The sequence below is a fragment of the Lycium barbarum genome, chromosome 4 (assembly GCF_019175385.1).
Source record: "Lycium barbarum isolate Lr01 chromosome 4, ASM1917538v2, whole genome shotgun sequence".
Lineage (NCBI taxonomy): Eukaryota > Viridiplantae > Streptophyta > Magnoliopsida > Solanales > Solanaceae > Lycium > Lycium barbarum.
In genome coordinates this window covers 10,500,108-10,520,698 of record NC_083340.1, presented here as the reverse complement: position 1 = coordinate 10,520,698, position 20,591 = coordinate 10,500,108, and the positions used below count along the sequence as shown (strand labels likewise).

Below are 20,591 nucleotides of genomic sequence, written 5' to 3'. Positions count from 1 at the left end.
CTATTCCTTGGTAATCAAAGCCCAAAGATCTATGAATTAGCCCATGCTTGACTAGCCAAGCAGACAAACGACCCTGCATCTTTTTTATCTCTCCCGCACGTGATAGCCACTCGTGTAGAAGGAGATGTTTGGGAGAAAAGCCCCGTCTCATGGTGCTTTTGTTAGGAGTTCCCCCTCTCCGGTATATTTTACTGTGGCAACCCTGATGGAGAAGGGGCAGTTGCACTAAGGAAGAGAGTTAGGGATTTGATAAAGGTGATAGGACAAGGTTCCAAACCTGCCTTAGTCTCAGGCGTTTAAAGAGCGTGACTCTTTAGTTTAATGTTGTTCCAATTTTGGAAATGAAAAGGCCCCATTTGATTCAATTCATGAATTAGCCCACTATGAGTCTACTACATTTTCTTTTCATAATAATTATATATAACACCCTTCACCGAAAAATTTCATTGCATGTGTAGGTCAAATATCGTTGTTATCGGATAATTACTTAACCCTGAACACCCTTGACACATCCAGTAGTGATAGCGTAGTGGTGAAGGGTGTTTAGCTGATCTAAAAACGCGCAAGTTTGAACCCATGCGGCTTGTGTTATTATTGCAATAATGCTTCACCTTATATGATATTTTCACTTTTCAAAATTTGCAAACTGTTGCCAACATTTTTAAATGTGTCTTTTTAATCATATTGGCATAAGAAGAATTTCAACTAATAGTATTTTTCATATAATTTTTAAATGTTTAAATTTTAATTTTAGAATATTGAGTTGATTTAATTCAATTTAACTTTAAAATTAGTCAACTTAAATCTCGAGAACCAAAAAATGTTACATAAATTAAAAAGGATTTCAGTTATAGGAATCACAAAACTAGTCACAAAGCGTAGACAACCTTTCTCATTATTCTTAAATATTTTGGTGACAATTACTTAGTGCCTTAGCTACATTTTGCATTTTTTTGGTTTGGATTATTATATTGTGTCTTGTAGTTATTTTTCTAATTAGAATAGAAATATTTTAGATACCAAATGATTCATCTTATACAAATTAAAATGCTCCACAATAAATGATGAAATTTTAGGCGATTTTGTAGTGCATGATGTACAAAAGAGATATTAAGTATAGTTTTTAATGAGGCTATTATAAAAATATTTCAAGATATAAATCTTCTCGAGTAGGATTCAATAATATATTTGGATTTTTTTTTTTTTTAATATATTTGGATTATGCTTTCACTAGAAGATTTTTTTTTCTGTCTTTTATGCTTAGTTTAAATTTATACAATTTTTAGTACTATAATAAGTGCTTTCATGACAGCTAAATATTATGTAGCTTGACTTCATTTTTTCGCACCAAATCATCGGTTTTTTTTTTGATTTTTTATTTACCTCTTCAAAGTTTGAACACTCTTCACTAAAATCCTGACTCCACCACTGCTATACCTTATATGACGTAGTTTGAATCGACTAGGACATAATTTAAATTCGACAAAAGATTTAAGAAAAAGACTAACTCTTTTGAAATTGTTGAAACCCGTCAGAAGAAACTTTCGTTAAAGATAAACTTACAGTGGAGGCACTAATATATTTAAGCCTACACGACAAATTGAGGGGAAATAATATCCTATGTCAACGTATAAATATTGATTCTTAGAACATGTTCGATTTGGATATTTATTTATTTTTGCTAATTTAATAGGTTTTTGATATAAACCAATGGTGAAGCACAACTTCAGGAAGCAGAATAGATTAGCAGATGAGTTCGCCAAAGCAAGAGCTAAGAAGCAACCTTTTGGGAATCTGACAATTTTGATAGTTCCTCCAATATTTGCGATGGAAACAGTATGAGCAGACATTCTAGAAACTGCATCTATTAGGATTAGTTCGGATTGTAATATTACTAACAATGTTGTTGACTGTTTGAAACAATGGGCTAGCTTTAGTGCTGGCAGGGATGTGTAATTAATTATGTTGGTGGTCTTCAATAATTACCATTAAACTAGTGTGTTACAATTACTAAGTAGTTGTTACGCTAGTAATAGTTATTTTATTGCATAGCATAAGTGGGGGGACAGCCTAATTTGAGAAGAAAAGTTGTAGAGTAATTTTAGTTTACCAAACTAAACGGCTGTGGTCCATGTTAAAACTAACACCATCAAGCCAAAGTTGTTTGTTTCCTTAACTACAAGTTAAAAATAAATAATTTTCATAAACCTAACATAGATTTTTCACGAAAAGAATTAAAATATCTCAGATATTGTCTAAAATAATTTTTCAAAACTAATTTAAATACACAACCTTTTTTCTAATCCAAAATTCAAATCTATACACCACCTGAGTATCTCAAAAGAAAATTTTCTGATCAGACAGTTTGGTTCGTGAGACACACAAAAATTCCCCTGTTAAATTTGTTCTCTCATTAGATTTAGGGGGAGCATCTACTCTAGTTTTTTTTTGTTTCCTGTTCGTATTACCTAATGTAGACTTTCATTATGTATAGCTCAAATTAGTTAAGCAAATGTAAACAACCGACAGTTATCACCAGACAGTTAATATAGTTTCATTCCAGCTCATGTATATTATTGGGATATAATGTTTCGAATCGTGCCATTGATTCTAATGTCAATTAAAATTTAACATGTAGCAGAAATAGAATTATACGAATAACAAACAACATTGGTCGATTAATAAATTAGTTTAGCCCATACCTTATGCCATCCGTGTCACTGAAAGGGACGACAACAGAGAGGAATCATGGAATTTATGTAAATAGTATGATGTATGAAAGCATTTTGGAACATTCCAAAAAGGAGGCATATTAAAATTGATGGTACAACTTAAAAGGCAATGAAATAAAAACTTACTTAATAAGTAATTAGTAAGATGTCAAAATCAAGTTCAAAATGTGTTCCAAAAGATTGATTATGTTAAAAGAAGGAGATCAATGTATTCAATCTTCATTGTGGATTCGAATATTGATTTCTCATTTCTTAAATAAAATACGCACATATGAAAACTATGTGACAAACACTATAAATCAAATTTCATTGTCTAAAAGAATTTCTTTAAGGAGAATAAGTTTGACTAGTTTGAGGGAGAAATAATTTATTATCTAAGAAAAAAATGTCAAGTACAAAGGAAGGTTCGGGTGTGTGTGCGCGCGCGACATATATATCTTAAGGGAGAGAGTAGTTGAATATTTCTGATAACTGTGTTATTCATACTAGCTTGCACACATTTCAATTAATTTCACGACACCTGCTACCTCCCACCAACACAAGTACCGGATAATACCGTCCATCTTGGACAGATAGAAAGAAATGTACTTCATCTTTTGCATTATGAAGGAAAGTAAGCACTATTTAAACAGCACATCCAATGACTACACAAAAAGAATGAATAACAACCTATTCAGCAATGTCTCATGCAAATTACACTTGAAAGACTTTCAATTGCCAAAATAAAAGGAACCAAAATTATCATTGTAAAGGATAGTACAAAGAGGCCAACTATATAGGGGTCTCATTTAAAAGTGGAGAGCCTTGGGAGCTTGTCACGCAAATAGTACAATCTGGCCCGCCTGACTTTTCGGTGCTTAACTACTTTGAGCTCCTTGATATTTGGTGAATACCTGTCATCAATAGCAAAAGGAGAATAATAATAATTATATAAGGTCCCATTTCTTGACTGGAGAATGATAATTTAAGGTCCCATTCTTGACTATGAAGTGTAAAAAGTTATGCTGTAACTTTAATATTCCACAGAGGGTGTAGAATGGAGACTTGGATCAAGAATAGAAAGATAAGGTGTGAAGTGACTTATATTATATGTAAGCTCTTCCGCCGTTCAGAATTATTAAGTCAACTTCAAAATCTAGCATGCCATCTACAAACATGAACTATGGAGTAAACATCATTTGATTCCGTTTTGTCTCTTTTCAAATATGGAGTACACATATTTATAGTTGGTACATTTTGACAGAAGAAACTTGTTCTTTCTGTTATCAGTACTGTAAGGGAAGAAATTTACCATAAAACAATGGAACAGCTGAAAAGAAATGTTAAGATAACATTTTGTAGATGATACTCCAAATTCAAATTATGTCTCTGAGCTTAAACGGAGAGACCAGAAAAAGGACATTCAGTACAAGAACAATGCACCAAGGATAGATGACTAATAAGGTTGCTTTCAAGGTTTTCTGTTCCTGAGATTCTTTTTAACTTTCAAGTTAAATTGCATATGTAATCCCGAAACTTTTAGCAAGTTGGGTCTTTGTTCCCTAAACAACTTAGTGTCCGTGTCACGAATTCAACACGGTCCTCCCAACTCAAAACCAGAAAACGGTGTTTCTCGTCATGGGGAAGTGTTTTAAACTACTGAACCAGAAATAATACTGATCCAAAGGAAGTATAAAGACACATTCTTCCCATATTCCTACAAAGGTGTTACACCACTCATTAGTTTTTACTCCCATCATACTGCCAACAACTTGCACGCCTGGCTAATGAAGATAAAAGTCGATGGTGAACAACAGAAGGCATAGTGCAGGTTAGAAGAGCTGTGGGACAAAGAAGATTTGGCCAATCCAGATTTTCCAGTCCATTAGTTAATTGGTGGTCGGTTGGTTCAAGAATAGCCAGAATTTAAAGACTGGACAGGCTCTTTAGTTGATATTGTGCGTGAGGACTAGAAAATTGCAGACTTAAATAGCTTTTTAACATTGAATAGATTTCTGAGGATGCTAGTGTTCAGATGGTGAGGGATGGATGGAAATCCATTTCTATGTGGTAAACTTCGACGAGAGGATTTTGATGGTAAGAGAAACACACGATACATCAGCCAAAGTTAACTAAAGTAACAGCAAATAACTCGAACTCTTTACAATTATTTCAATGTTGTTTGTGTCAACTTTTGCAGCCACTGCTAGAAAGAAAACCAACCAAAAACAGATTTAGGTCTTTCTCTTCACCATGTCCCATGTTGTAGCCAATGGACAGAAATGGGACATACAAAAACCAGGTGGCGTTCTAAGAAATTTGTGGGTTTAGACCCATCGAATGTTGTCCACGTATTCACTAGTACACTTAAATAGATCTAAGATCACTTTAAGTTCTGATTAACCAGCCAAAGTAAATGTATCAATCACATGTGCTGCCACATCTCATATACCCCCTCTTTTATATGCTGATAGGTGGCTGACACAATTAGAAATGAAAAGTTTAACACTACAAAGTTCTTCATGTAAGAAACGAAACCATTAATAGAAAAGGCAAAGAGGTACAAACAACTGACTGTGACTTTTAAAGCTACTGTTGTTAAGTTTCAACACATCCACAAACTAGCAGAGAGTTCGGAATCTTTTTGCCGGTTGACTATGAAACATTGTAAATGCCACTTTTAGCTGCAAGCATATCCTATTTGAGTAGTGCTATATCATATACCTCTACCTAATTCTTGTTTGAAACACTCAATTGAGCACGCCATGCTAATGCAGCTTTCCCAGCTAAAAGTGACAGCCAACAAGGTTCTATACAAGTATACATGAAGGAAACCATAAAAAAAATAAAAAATAAAAAAACTTGCAAAGCCACCACATTAAAGTACAAAAAGTAAGACTTACACTGGGAAAACTATTTCAACTCCAATGCCAGCAATAATCCTCCGAACGCGAATTGTCGTGTGGATACCAGCATTTTGTTTTGAAATGACTATACCTTTATAAATAGACAACCTCTTCCTATTCTCTGGGACTTCCTACAAGTTCATACACAACCTTCCAATTAAACTTTCTGGAGGGAAACTCTACCTCAAACCAATTAAACCAAATGATCAACATACAGATACTACTTACCAATTTGATCTCAACAACATCACCAGTCCTAATGTCTGGTGTAGGCCTCACAGTATCTGATGCCTCAATAGCTTGCTTGTTCAATATCTACAGTGCAAATATTCATCAAATTCACACAAAAATATGTTTTCCAAATCTCAGTATATATCTTTTCATGCAAAACTCAAACTATTTACCCAATCCTTTGTTATATCCATATCTTTGTTGTCAAACATATCAGAAAATATCAATTACAGCTCGTTTGGATGGTTGTTACCTATCGTAACGTATCGCATTGTTACTTTAAATCCAATGTCTGTTTTGATTGCTACTTAAATTTATTGTATCGTAATGTTAAATCCGTTGTTATATAATGATGAAAATGTCATTTACTGACAACCAATTTGGTGCGATGGCAGCTTTACCTTCTTTTTTTTTTTTTTCCTCATCTTGCCCACCCTTATTATTTAATAATTCTATTTCACCCTACCTTTTTCCATATAGATTTCAGCATAGACGCCCAATCAGTGAATAATATCAGCATATGCTAAATCGGACCAAACTGGTTTTTATCTTAACAATTACATCTGATCACAAACTACATAAAGTTGTCCCAAAAAATTAAATTTGAATTGCTCGAACAGTCACTCTCAAGTTAAAATATCTAATTCAATGAAAGCAATGATAAATACAAATAGCCTCTACCCATGCCCAACTTTTTCTTTGTAATATTGTAGTTTATTCTTCAAATTGTTGGTACATTATGAAACAACGAGAAATGATACAACCTATACACACATTGTATTCATCAAAACAATAAAGTACAATTACAATTGAATTCAGTACGATATACTATAAAACGACATGTAACAACCATCCAAACAAGCTGTTAATCAACTAGGAAAAAGAAAAGAGTGGGGTTAAACAAATTACCCCCATTATATCTCCGAGCTTAGTTCTCGGCTTAAATGGTGGCCTTTCCTCAGTTGCAACTGCAACTGCAGCTTCAGCTTCAACCTCAGTTTCATTTTCTGTTTCTGCAGGGACCTCTGTCTCAGAAGCTTCCGGTTCCCCTTGAGAATCGGCTTCAGCTCTAACAACAAAAGAACGACTTTCCCACTTTGAACTTAGCCCCATAGAAGCAGAAAACAACGACACATTCAACTGAGAAGGTCTTCGAGACACGCATGCCGAAAATGCTAGCTTCTGTGGAATACATCTTGTGGGGTTTCTTGGAACCACAAATAATGCCTGTAAATTCAAAAAAGCATAAACTTTACAATAACAACATATCCAATGTAGTCTCACAGGTGGGGTCTGTGGAGGGTAAGGTGTACGCAAACCTTAAACCTACCTCGTGGAGGTAGAGAGAGGCTGTTTCAGACACACGCTCGGCTCAAGTAACTCATATCAAAGCAATTTTTTTTTAAAAAAAATTAAGTACAGAAGTAAAGCAGACATTAGCGAAATCATTACATAGCATCCAGAAAAAGGAAACAGTAACAACAACAAAATAATGTCATTAACTGAAGTGAAGAAACAATAGGTAGTAACAGAAATCCAAGGACAAGAAACTACGAGACTAGTACTAATGCTACGGTCTAAGTATGCCCAATAAAGCATAAATTTTTAAAACGAAAAATGAAAGAATCTTGATAACGTTGATAAATGAATATTGGGAAGTGAAGAAGCAGACCTGAGGCAGAACAATGGAACTCATTTTGGGAATGAGGTGTGAGGAAATTTAGGGTTATTTGTTTGTTCAGAGTTAAGAAATGAAGGAAGCAGAATTCATGGAAATCAAGAAGAGTTGTTGAAGAAATACAGTAGTGAACGACTGAACGGTGAAAAGGGAAGGAGGAAAGCCTAAAGCCTTATCCTATTAACGATGTTTGCTACAGAATACTGTTTGCTTATCTGGGTAGTATTCGGGTCTTCGGATCGTTCCAGATTAGGATTCATGGGTCGGATGGTTGGGTGCACTAGAAGGAAATAGCACCAGATAGTCACTTTTAGACAGGCAATTACACCAAATGACCTTAAAAATTAGTGTTTTTGAACTTTTGACCCTTGCTTTTCCCATTGGCAAACCTCCAAGGTCAAAGGTAAAAATTTGTTAAACTTGAAGTTTTGTTCATGTTAAACAAATACAGCTTACCGAGGACATGACCTTAGATAGGAGGGTATGGAGGACTCAGATTAGGGTAGAAGGCTAGTAGATAGTAACGTTTATCCTTTCATATTAGTAGTCACAATTATCGCGATATAAGTTCTTGATTTCTGCTCATATTTGTTATTCTATACTTTGATTATCTTATTTTATCTGTGATAACTACTGCTCATTTACAAACTGCTTCATCATGGCTTACTCGCTATAGTTATTTTCATTTCCATATCGCTTTGAATCTCTTGGCCTTATCTGACCTCTTTTTATGCTTTTATGCTTTCTATTGAGCCGACGGTTTTTCGGAAATAGCCGTCCTACCTTGGTAGGAGTCAGGTCTGCGTACACTCTACCCTCCCCAGACCTCACGTTGTGGGACTTCACTGGGTTGTTGTTGTTGAAGTTTTGTTCATGGGTCAAGCGTGGTCAAAAGTCAAGACCACTACCTTCAAGGCTATTCTTGTAAATCATCCGCTCTTAGATATGGTTCTTAACATTTAGCTGATTTTTAAAAATTTATTTAAAGTTTAGTCAATTTTGATAAATTTCAGACCGCTCATCCTCCTTCTCCTTTGGACTGTCGGATCTAAAGTTTTAAACTGTCATAGCCCAATTTAAAATCTTCATTTCCCAAATCAAAATTCAGATCTACAGGTTTGAAGTTAGGTTTTGATAGTTCAAACTTAAGATATGAATGTCCAATGTTTGACACTTCAAACCTGAACGTCTGATGTTTGATATTGAGACGGCTAAACTTTAAACCTTCGGTTAAAAGTTCAAACTGCGAAAGTCTCAATCTAAAGTTTGAATGCAGTTTAAACTTCAAATGTTTGGATGAAAGTTAGCTCTGGCGGAGCCTAACTTCAACCTTAAGGTCTGTTGAATGTGTTTTAAAAGGTTCCTTAAAATAAGCAATTCGTAGGATTGCCCTTCTTTTGGGGTGGTCTTTAACTGTTGCCCCTCAAATTGATGCTTTTTAATTTTTGTCCTTCACGTAGAAACCATAAGGTTCGCGTAGAAACCCTGAGGTTTTGGGTTCAAACCCCGTTCCGGCATAAAAATAAAAATAATTTCACAAGATAAGGTTTGGGGAAAGTTAGCGCTTAAGGCATAACTAAAGTCTGCCAGAGGGGGCAGATTTTGCCTTAAGGCATATATTTTATTTTATTTTACTTTGCAAGGCAAATTTTTAGTTATGCTTTATGGGACATACTTTTAGTTATGTCTTAACTAAGAGTCTGCCCCATAAGGAATAACTAAACTATGCCTTAAGGAAAAGTCATAAGGCGGAACTTTTCCTTCAGACAAAGTCTATGCCTTATAAGGAAAAGTCTATGCCTTAAGGAAAGATTCCGCCTTATGACGCATACTTTTAGTTATGACTTAACTAAAATTCTGCCCCATAAGACACAACTAAACTATGCAAAAATTTATGCCGGCTCCGGCATAACTTTAGTCATGTCTTAAGCGCACGTATGCCGACTCCGGCATAACTTTCCCAAGTCTTGCCTTGCGAAATTATTTTTTATTTTTATACATAAGCGGGGGTTCAAACCCAGAACCTTAGGGTTTCTACGTGAAGGGCAAAACTTAAAGACCACAAATATGAGGGGCAAATCTAAAGACCACCCCAAAAGAAGGACAATCCGCGCAAAAAAATGCCTTAAAATTGGTTACCTTGGTGCCATTTCTACTTACTCAAGCCAAGTATCCTAAGCCCTTGGGCCCTTGGCGATCTCCTTATGTGTCTTGTAACTGGGCCTCTAGTATAGCTTTGGCCCGTAATAGCACCAATAAAGGTCATACTGAAAAAAGGGTCATTTGCACTTCTGTTCCTTTTTTGTGTTGGTCTTTAATTTTGTCCTTCGAATGGGTTGGTCTTTAATTTTTGTCTTTAAAAATCGAATTTATGCCTAGAGGGATATAAGTTACGCATCATAATATACACAAGTTATATCAACTTCCTTAAAGAACTTATATCCCGCTAGGCATAACTTCAATTTTGAATAGCAAAAATTAAAGAACAGCTCATTTGAAGGACAAGAATTAAAGATCAGTCCATTTGAAGGGAAAACCGTGCAATTACTTCTTGGAAAAATTGTACGGTTTGCCCTTCAAATGGGCTGGTTTGCTAGGCATTAGTTTTTTAAGGAATCCGAAGCAACTTGTGTCGGATTCCTTCCATTTGAGGGACAAAAATTAAAGACCAGCACAAAATAGGGACCAAAGTGCAAATGACCCAGTCATATTGTCAGTGTATTGATTGGTTGAATCCAGGGGCGGAGCTACAGGGGTGCGAGGGGTGGCAACCGAACCCCCTTCGTCGGAAAATTGCACTATATATATATTGCGAATTTTTTTATTCATGTATAAATATTATTTTTGCATCTCCTTAACAAATGAAGATTGTGGATCAGTGGATAAGGCGCCTGTGATTGAGCCTGCGGTCGCGAGTTCGATTCTTCGCAATGACACAATTTTTTACTTTTTTCATCTAGTCGGCTAGTCCCTTAAAAAAAAACGACGTCACTTTATTTATTATTGTTATTAAAAAACGTGGGCCATTTGGCTGGGATATAGATTCCCTAATTACTTTGCCTTGTTGGTTGATGAATCTTTTGATGTATCGCGCAAGGAGCAAATGACCGTTGTTTTACGATATGTTGATAGAATGGGATTTGTGATGGAGCGACTTATCGACATTATTCATGATCAAGATACTTGTGCATCATCTCTAAAAGAAGCAATTGTTAATTTACTTGCTCAACATTCCTTAAGTCTTTCTTATGTACGTGGACAATGTTATGATGGGGCAAGTAATATGAAAGGTAGAATCAATGGCCTTAAAATGTTGATTAAGCAAGAAAGTAGATCGGATCATTCTATTCATTGCTTTGCTCATCAACTTCAACTAAGTCTTGTTGCGGTTTCTAAAAAGTGTGTTGAAGTAGGGGAGCTTGTACTATTGGTTTCAAGTATTTTGAATATGTTGGGAGCCTCTTTTAAACGCATGGATGAATATCGAGAATCTCAAAAGAAAAGAGTTCAAGAGGCATTAGATATGGGTGAACTTGAAACTGGTAGAGGCTTGCATCAAGAATTTGGTCTTACTAGAGCTTGTGATACTCGTTGGGGATCCCACTACAAATCTTTTAGTAACTTTATTCTTATGTTTGGTTCAATTATTGATGTACTTAATGATATTGTTGTTGATTCACATTGTCCAGATGAAAGTGCCAAGGCAATGGGATTTCTGAGAGCATGTCAAACATTTGATGTTGCATTCATATTGCATTTGATGAGAGATATTTTAGCAATCACAGATGAGCTTAACAAATGCTTACAGAAAAAAAGAGCAAGATATCGTAAATGTCATGCTACTTGTTCAAGTAGCAAAGAAAAGGTTGCAAAAGTTAAGGGAGGAAGAATGGGGTTCGCTTGTTGATAAAGTATCTAAATTTTGTATCAAGTGTCAAATTTTGATACCTAAGTTAGATGAGCCGTACTTTACCTCTTTGAGATCACGGCGTAAACTTGTTGGTTGTACTATCTCACACCATTATTACGTTGAAGTGTTTTTCAAAGTTATTGATTGACAAATTCAAGTGCTTTCTTATCGTTTTGATGAAGTAACGACTGATTTGCTTCATGGAATTGCTTGTTTAAATCCAATTGACTCATTTTCTAATTTTTGATCTCAGGAAAATAATGAGAATGACTGAACATTATCCTGATGACTTTGATGAATTTAGTACGGGGGTTCTTGAGAATCAACTTGCGAGTTACATTATTGATGTTCGTGATCTTGATGAAAGGTTCTCCGATCTAAAAAGACTTTGTGATCTTTCAAAAAGATTAGTTCAGACAAAGAAGCATTCAAACTACCCTTTTGTATTCCTCTTAGTGAAACTTTCCTTGCTCTTGCCAGTTGCCACTGCATCCGTTGAAAGAACTTTTTCGGCAATGAAGTTTATCAAGAATGACTTGCGGAGTCGAATGAATGAGAGTTATTTTAGTGGTTGCTTGGTGCCTTATGTAGAAAAAGATGTGTTTAATAGGATCTCTAATGATGTTATTATAAAAACATTTCAAGGAATGAAACCTCATCGTGTACAGTTGTAATAACATACTTGCACTTTCAATAGAGAATTGTGTTTGTTTTGATTTCTTCGCGTATTTATATTTTAATTTTCTTGAACCCCCTTATCAAATATTCTGATTCCGCCCCTGGTTGAATCACTCCTTTTGCCACAATGTTTAGCTATCTGGCATCTACACAAAGTTGGTTACCACACAAGAAGTCCAAAATGTTAGACAGTAGATAAAGAAATGCTTCCGTCGTCAGCCATATGGATCAAATTCAATTTCATATCTAGGAAATACTCTATTGTCAATAAATCTTAAAAAAGTGAGAGACTCTGTAAAATCCCGAAATAATCATCTTTATCCACTGTGGTGTAATATTCACAAAAGAAGTAGTTTTAAATCACTTCCTCGTTGAATGTTTAATTGGTCAATTATATTATAATTTGTTGCCTTATATTGGAAACCCGGCCTGTTCTGCATGTTTAAATATTAAAGCTTGATGGTATGATAAATATTGAAATCTGCCTTTCTAAAGTATTCACGCGCAGCATCATATCATATGGCTTCAGTATGCTCAAACAGCGTGTTAATTCTTCGACAAGTGTCCTTCTCACTGATCAATGGACAACATGTTTTCAATTAAAAACTGTAGCGTAACGATCGAATACCATTCTCTAGAATTTAAATTTTATGGGTTCAATTTTAAAATTATTAACATTGAACTAATTATATTGCTAAAGCTACGAGTTATATCTGCTATTTATTGCAATTTTAATAAAAAATTTATACATTAATTTATGTTCCGTGTGGAAAGTTAAGGGTTCAACCACTATCTAATATGCTACATACGCCTTTGGATACCATATCCAACATTGATAACTAATGTGTTTTTTTTGTTTCCACTAGTGTTCGGTACTCGTTATGGGGCTTGACTAATCCGTATTCATGTCGTTAAGCCCCAATTCCAAAAATATTTTATTGTTTTACACCCGGTGTTCGGTACTCATTTTGAGATGGACTAATTCAAATTTGCGTCGGAAAATCCACTTGGAGAGTAAAGTGATCCCTATCAAAGGCTGCTTCAATCACAAAACTTGAACTCAAGATCTTAAAGTAAAAATGAAGGGGCGGTTACCGCTCCACCATAATTTTTTTGTGACACCACCTAGCTTTTTTATTCGCGTAGAATTATAGATATATGCACTAACAGATTGAGTTATGATTTTCTTTTTGAGTCCTTTTTGGTTGTCATATCCGACAGGCTGCGAGGTTCTGTCGTTTTGAGTCTCTGCAAATTGTATGCTGTTTCTTATTGAAAAGCTGTTTAGGTTTCTACACGCACAAATGAGAATTGGCACCAAACCTTTATCCTTTGATTTATTCGCGTGTATGAGGAGTTACTGTCTTCTGATTACGATAAAAAGACCAAGTCTCTGACTTCTCTAGTCAGTGGCATATCTAGTAGTACTGGGCAATGGGTTCATTTAATCACAATATTTTCGATGCGAAATACAATATATATATATATATATATTGAAATTTCATAATGTTGTACCTATTGAGTTCATAATTTTGAAAATATAATAAATTTAATATTTAAAACTATAAAGCGACCTTATTAGGATCCTCTTGTATATATAATAAAAGAATTGGTTAATGGTAAATCTTATTAATTTATGAAGATTTTTTTAGAGAAAGAGCCTAACAAATTAAAATCTTGGATATGCCTTTGTTTCTCATTTGAAAGTCACCAGTCTATACGTAAGTCAAGGAAGCTTCTCTAGTCTACCCTAGTTGTGGAAATTCTCTCTTGACTAGCTAACATTATGGCATCGAAGAAAGTACTACACTTAGCTTATAAAAGATTTTGGAATTTTGTCTTAACAACTCTTATTAGTTAAAAGCGTAAAATAGTGCTTATATTAAATCAAATAAGTGACAAAAAAATTAGAAGTGTATCTATAAGATGCATGTCTTGTTGCATTCATTGGCCTGATATGACCGAGTAAATTCACTCTCTCATTTGATTTGATTTAATAATTAAAAGAATTGAACAAACCTAATACACACTTTTATTTGGTTGAAAGCGTATGTAACTTTTAAAATATATTTACAATATATGCTTCCTTGGGATGTAATTCTCAATTAAATGGTTATTTAGCTAGAGGATCTCTGTCGCTCAACGTAGATATTTAATTGGCACTCCACTTTTTTATCTAGTATTGTTGAAATACTTCAATTTTCCTATTCTTTCTCATCTTGAATTTTTAGGCAATGTTTTATCAATAATTATTAAGAGCACAGGATACCCATCATAGTTTAGGTTTAAAATAAGTTTTTTTTTTTTTTTAAATTCTACAGCGAGGTTCTTTACTATTCGTTTGCTTATTGTTTTACTTATTTAAATTTTATTTAATTTGAAAGCGTTATAAATAAGATTGTCGTTAGATTAACAAAAGGAATAATTGTCATATGTATCAAGTATAAGATTTCTTATATAAAAATGTTTAGTAGTATATAGTTAAGTTTATTTATTTGTTCAAATTTTGCTAAATATATTAATTCGCGAGAAATTTTTCGATAACCGCAGTTATGGGTGTACATGGACCGGATTGGTTAGGATTTTTTAAACACTAAACCAAACCAATTGCGTCGGGTTTTAATATTTATACACCAAACCAAACCAATAAAATTCGGGTTTTCAACCTCGGATTTTCTCGGGTTGTTCGGTTTTCTCGGGTTTTTCGGGTTTTTTTCGGAATAGTCTTGATACAAAACATAAAACTTTTACTTCAAATATTTCTTTGGTTCTAGTAAGATACAATTATATAATTAAGGTGTTTCTTAAGAAAATAACACAAAATGTGAGAAGAGTGATGACATTGTATTAAAATATTCAACAAAAGCTAATATAATCGGTTAAAATAAATATTGCTAATTAACAAGCCATAAAAGAAAATGACCATAATATGAAAATACTACGTCATGTTAAAATAAGTATTAATTATATGACAAAGACAAAAAAACTTAAGTTATGTATTTTTACTCTCTAAATCAAATATGCAAAACTAAAGAATAGATATCCAACATTATTGTCATTTCTAGTGGTAAATTGAATTTCTTTTGTTAGGATTAGTGTTGAGTTGGTTTTGGTTTGAACTTTATTTGAGTTACTAACATCCATAGGATATAAAACTTATTGACATTCAAAGTTCTAAGTTCAAGCATGAATAATATGATAATAGATAAAAAATTACGAAAAAATTTAAGAAATATTTATAAATTACTTTACAAATAAATATTTTTATGTATAAAATATTTTAAAAATTGAATACATGTAATGTCGGGTTGGTTTGGTTCGGTTTGACTTTTTTTAGCTAAAACCAAACCAAGCCAATTATGGTCGGGTTTTTTTTTCCAACACCAAACCAAGTCAGACCAAACCATTAGTCGGGTTTTTTCTCGGTTTGACTCGATTTATCGATTTGGTGCGATTTTTCGATTTACTTTGTACACCCCTAACCGCAGTCTTGAATATATAAAATTGGATTAATTTCATGCCACTGAAAAAAACAAACAAATTCCCAAAATTTCCCTTTCTTGCCACCTAGTAACACCTCATATGGACCAGAGAAACATTGAAACTTGTGAAACTGACAAAATAGACTTATAAATAGCCATTTTTCTCTGTTATATCATTGCCGTTGAAAATTACTAATAAGGCAACATTTGGCAAATGGTCCCAAGAATTTTCTGTTATAGAAACTAATTCTTACTTCATTTTTAACTTTTACTACGCTGAGTATTGACAACTTTAAATGCTACTTTAGAGCCCGTTTGGATTGACTTATAAGTTGCTTATAAACTGTTTTCAGCTTTTTTAAGTGTTTGACTGATCAGCTTAAAGTTATTTTGTGCAAAAAATAAGCCCAAAAATATAATTGAGCCCATTTGACCTATTTTATCTAAAGCAGCTTATAAGTTAAAAACAGTTTATAAGCCAAAAAAATAAGTTAGCCTACCCAACTTATTTTTTTTTTACTTATAAGCTGTTTCCAACTTATAAGCGGCTTATTTTAAGCTCATCCAAACAGACTCTTAACTTTGCATTTTGCAAGAAAAGATCGACCAGAATAAAAAGTTGTCAGGATTAGGGTATTGCATTGCTGCAATATCCTTTCCTTATCCTTTTCATGCCACATGAACAATAAAAATCTTTTTCCTTGTTTTTGAAAAAAAAGAAAAGAAAAAAAAGAAATCGGCTATATGTACTTTCACTATTAACCATTAAGATATAATTCGGCGTAGAGCGTGGGTAAGTATTTATTGGAAAATAGAAAGGCTATCTTTCTTCTTCTTACAACAGCCAGGGAATTTTTTAATTTTGTTTCTAAAAAAGCCTCATATAATCAAACGTCTAAAATGAGCTCAAATTTTTGCCATAATTTCAAAGTCCCCGGGAATTTCGGGGTAAAGTATAGGGTGACCACAGAATTTTCTGAAGGTGACCACAGAATTCAATTATTCTATCTTCATATCGTCCATCTTCCTGGTCGTCTTCTAGAGAGTTTAAAGATGTCCACTGCCAACTTTCAGACCTCTACTACTTTGCCATGGCTTTTGAACAATTAATTGGAAAAGTAGTATAGCAGTAGCGGAGCTAGATTTTTCATTAAGAGAATTCAAACTATAAATTCACTATTTACTATATATAATAATTTTGAGTATATATATATAGTATAATAATTTTGACTATATATATATAGTACAATAATATATTCTCCTTCCAAGATCCAAGGCTTTGTCTATGGGTTCATAGGTATTCAATAGCTTTCGCGCATATTCTATTTATGTATATAAAAAGTACTAGATTATAAATATTTAATTGTGAACCTAATTAATATTATAAATTAATTTCAAATTACTATAGGGATTCATAAATTTCAAATTCTGAATCCGCTATACGCGTCTTAATTCCCTCAATCTCGGAGGCCATAATTGAAATGCTTGTACTAACATTTGGTTATTGCTCCAAGTCAACTAGTCAATAAATGAAATGCAAATTAAAGGCACACACACGTCAGTGGAATTGGTCTTGGTCCTTGTGATAGACTTCAAATCCTAATTGGCGTCTGCTTTACGCACTGAACGAGTGATTTGTCTAACTAATTAGGGAATGTGACTTTCATGCACCCTATCAATTTTTGGAATATTTCCACACCCTGATTTTGACACTCATATATTGTTGTGATTCAATTTATTTAGAATTTTGGGAATTTGATAAATTTTTACGTGGTTGTTAGGACCATCTCCTCTTGTTGCAAACACGACAATCATTCTCACATGTTGGCCACAAGAGAATAAAAGCTAATAGCTCACTTTTAAGTTTGAGCTTGCTTAACACGCATTAACCGGTTCATTATTGTCGGATCTCTTTTATATTTACAAACATCTTCAGGAGAGGAGAAATTCTATATTTTGAGAACACATCGGAACTACAACTATGCCTTATTCTCAAATTAGTCGAGGCGGATTATTTGAATTCTCACTATTCATATAGTTTTCTAAACCTATTTCACTCTTAACATTCAAAAAAATTGAAATTTTATAAACTAGGAATCCTCTACAATTTCTATCGACTTACACATCCTTAAAAAATACTTAAAACTCTCAATACAAGTAATTTAATGTAAGTGTATTGCAGAGCCATGCCTTAATTCCATCATTTATTATCTTATCAAAATTCGTTATGGTAGAATCTGTTCCCATGTAGATATTCTATTTAGATCATACATGCTCCAATGATCTATTGATCCTACTATGAGGTGCTCGGCCAGTAGTTTGCCAAATTTTTGGGACCCTCGAATAGGACATGCAACCCTTGTATTTTTTGAATCGCACAGATATACATGCACCAAGGGTAATATTTACATTTTACCAATTTATGACACTTTTTTTTATTTATTAATATGTCTGTAAAAGAATGTCAACTTTTAGATTTAGAAATATTGTAATTTTAAATTCTGATTTTACCCTTTGTAAGATGATTTATAAACAAATAAATGCCTCAGGCTTGATTTAGATCACATTTCAAAAGTCTTTTTTTTTTTAAAAATAAAAATAAATTATGACCAGTCAAACAATGCTACATAAATTGAAACAAGAACACATATTTATGTGTACCATCATGGCCAGGGACAAAGCTACCCTTATCCAAGGAGGGTTCAATTGACACTCTTTGTCAAAAAAATTATACTGTGTAAATAAGTCAAAGAATATATTTTAGATATATACTATATGTTGGATTTCTTTGACATTGTCTATGTATATTTCCTTATTGACTCCTATTAGTGAAAATCTGATCAAGATATGTAAGAGAATGATATGATTTCCTTCAGCCTTAAGCAAGACTCTCGGATTCGAGTTCTAGAAATAAACAATCTCTCGATCAGTAAAAAACGCATTACCCCTTTAATGAACCTACTCAACGCGAACCTAAATTAATCGAACCACTAAATTCTGAATATAATCAAGATGTCTCAAGAAAGAAAGAAAAGTCAAGTCTTTCGACTATAGTGTCCTGTCTATATATCAGCATAGCCCTCAAACCTTTACAATACCTGCAAAATACAAACTTCCTCAAAGACAACCTTTGTTTGTGCACTCTCTTCAAGAATTCTCTCCCTCCTCTGTTTCTTAAAAGAAAAAAAATCCTAAGAGAGTCATCAATAATCATGGCTCTCTCACATCCCATGATAATTTTCTCCCTTTTTCTTACATTTCTAACCCTCTCTGCTGCTCAATCACCCATGGCCTCTCCACCTATGTCCATGATGGCCCCCACAATGCCACCATCCACCATGGCAATGCCACCAATGTCCGCCATGTCACCACCACCGGCCGCCATGTCATCTCCTCCAATGAGCCCAATGGCACCATCCATGAGCCGAATGACACCAACAATGAGCCCAACGAGCCGAATGACACCAACAATGAGCCCAACGAGTCGAATGACACCATCAATGAGCCCACCAGTGGACTCACCACCAGTCCCTGCAGCACCTGGAACGGCACCCGCTACGGATATGACGGGACCAGCGCCTGCACCAGCACCAGCACCTATAAATGGTGCAACGAATACAGCATCTATTGGATTTGTTCAAGGAAGTTGCATGGCCATGGTAGCAATTATTGGGAGTGTAGCACTTTTTTTCTAAATTGAATTAGTCATTTAATTTCATTTGCTTTCACTATTGTTGTAGGTTACAAATAATTTACTTATTTGTGTACTATTTTGTTTTCAATTTCTTCTAGTGTTCTATTTTCTTCTTCTTCTTCTTCTTTTTATCTCATTGTATCGTTGATTTTGTGTGGAAAGGTGAGGAATTTGAGGAGGTCTGGTTGGAGATTTTATCAAATGTTACATGCTCTATATGTGACATTTTGACATTTTAGCTTAATAAGATGCTATTCTCGCTTTCTTTCTATTTAAATTTCTACTCCAATGCAACCTTTTGAATTTCCAAGTTATAGGGCATTTAATTGGAGTTTAAGGTATACATATGATCGGTATAGAAAATTCTTTTTATAGTATCAAGTTGGCCAAAAGATATCTACATGTTAGCTTCCTCAAAATTATGAGATTTATAATTTTGAAAAAGGACAAATTACCTACTACAACAAGTAAAAATGATAGTATATAAATTCATTATATTAGTTGTGTATATAACTTAAACTCTTTAATTTGAGGCTAGATTTGATGCAATTTAGTTTCCTAAACTATAGGAGGATGGTTTCATTAGATACTGTCTTTTTGCAAAAATGACCTAGTACTAATTAACAGTCTTTTATTAGTTGAAAATGAGAAAGGAAATATAGGGAATAAAAGATAAGCAATTGGTGGGTGGAATGGGAATGATGAGGAGGAAGAAAAGGCAATGTGCTACTGCTAGCTGGAAGAATAAAGCATTTTCTTTTGATTTATCTTTTGAGGGGGTAAGATTGGTGTGGATGACAATTGGTGAACTTATTTGGAAAGAGGAATTGAAGTATCCAACTGGCACATCTTATGTGCGTAAAAGGAAAATGGGCAATTGTGGTGGATGCACACAAGCATGGGTTGGTTGGGGAAAGTGGGGCTAAGCAACAACAAAGGGACATAAACAAGATTGTGACTTGCACATGGAATGTTAATGCTCCCCTCTCCCCACTCCTTTAGCAAATACTATCATAATGCCCAATTCTAAAACCAAGGGTGGATCCAGTATTTGGATTTGATGATACGATCTTTAAAGAACTCTCATAATTAAAAAATTACAGTATATATATATATATATAATGACAGTTTTTCTTCATGTATATACAATGGATGATGAACCTGGATAAATACTCTGTCTGCATTATTATCTTTGAGATTGTAAGTTTAGAATCTAAGGAAGAACGTAGAGAACTATTTCGTTTTCAATTAAGGGGTTGATTTGTTTGGTGGATGAGTCATTAAATAAAAATAGATGTAAT

The 20,591-nt window shown here is 34.0% G+C and overlaps 3 protein-coding genes across 3 annotated transcripts; 2 read left to right on the top strand and 1 right to left on the bottom strand.

The window, feature by feature from the left end:
* Positions 1–3,307: 3,307 nt before the first annotated feature.
* LOC132635172 (large ribosomal subunit protein bL19cy-like) lies at positions 3,308–7,766 on the bottom strand. The gene is made up of 5 exons (XM_060351445.1): positions 7,521–7,766; positions 6,758–7,075; positions 5,846–5,932; positions 5,615–5,748; positions 3,308–3,625 (listed from the first exon to the last, which is right to left on the bottom strand). Exons 1-5 carry the CDS (start codon positions 7,542–7,544, stop codon positions 3,517–3,519), a joined length of 672 nt encoding a protein of 223 aa, XP_060207428.1. The 5' UTR covers positions 7,545–7,766; the 3' UTR covers positions 3,308–3,516.
* Positions 7,767–10,659: 2,893 nt separating this feature from the next.
* LOC132637142 (uncharacterized) lies at positions 10,660–12,110 on the top strand. The gene is made up of 2 exons (XM_060354280.1): positions 10,660–11,420; positions 11,690–12,110. The coding sequence occupies exons 1-2, from the start codon at positions 10,660–10,662 to the stop codon at positions 12,108–12,110; spliced, it is 1,182 nt and encodes a 393-aa protein (XP_060210263.1).
* Positions 12,111–18,668: 6,558 nt separating this feature from the next.
* Positions 18,669–19,567, top strand: LOC132635171 (lysine-rich arabinogalactan protein 19). Its single transcript, XM_060351444.1, has one exon. It carries the CDS (start codon positions 18,809–18,811, stop codon positions 19,289–19,291), a length of 483 nt encoding a protein of 160 aa, XP_060207427.1. The 5' UTR covers positions 18,669–18,808; the 3' UTR covers positions 19,292–19,567.
* Positions 19,568–20,591: the final 1,024 nt, after the last annotated feature.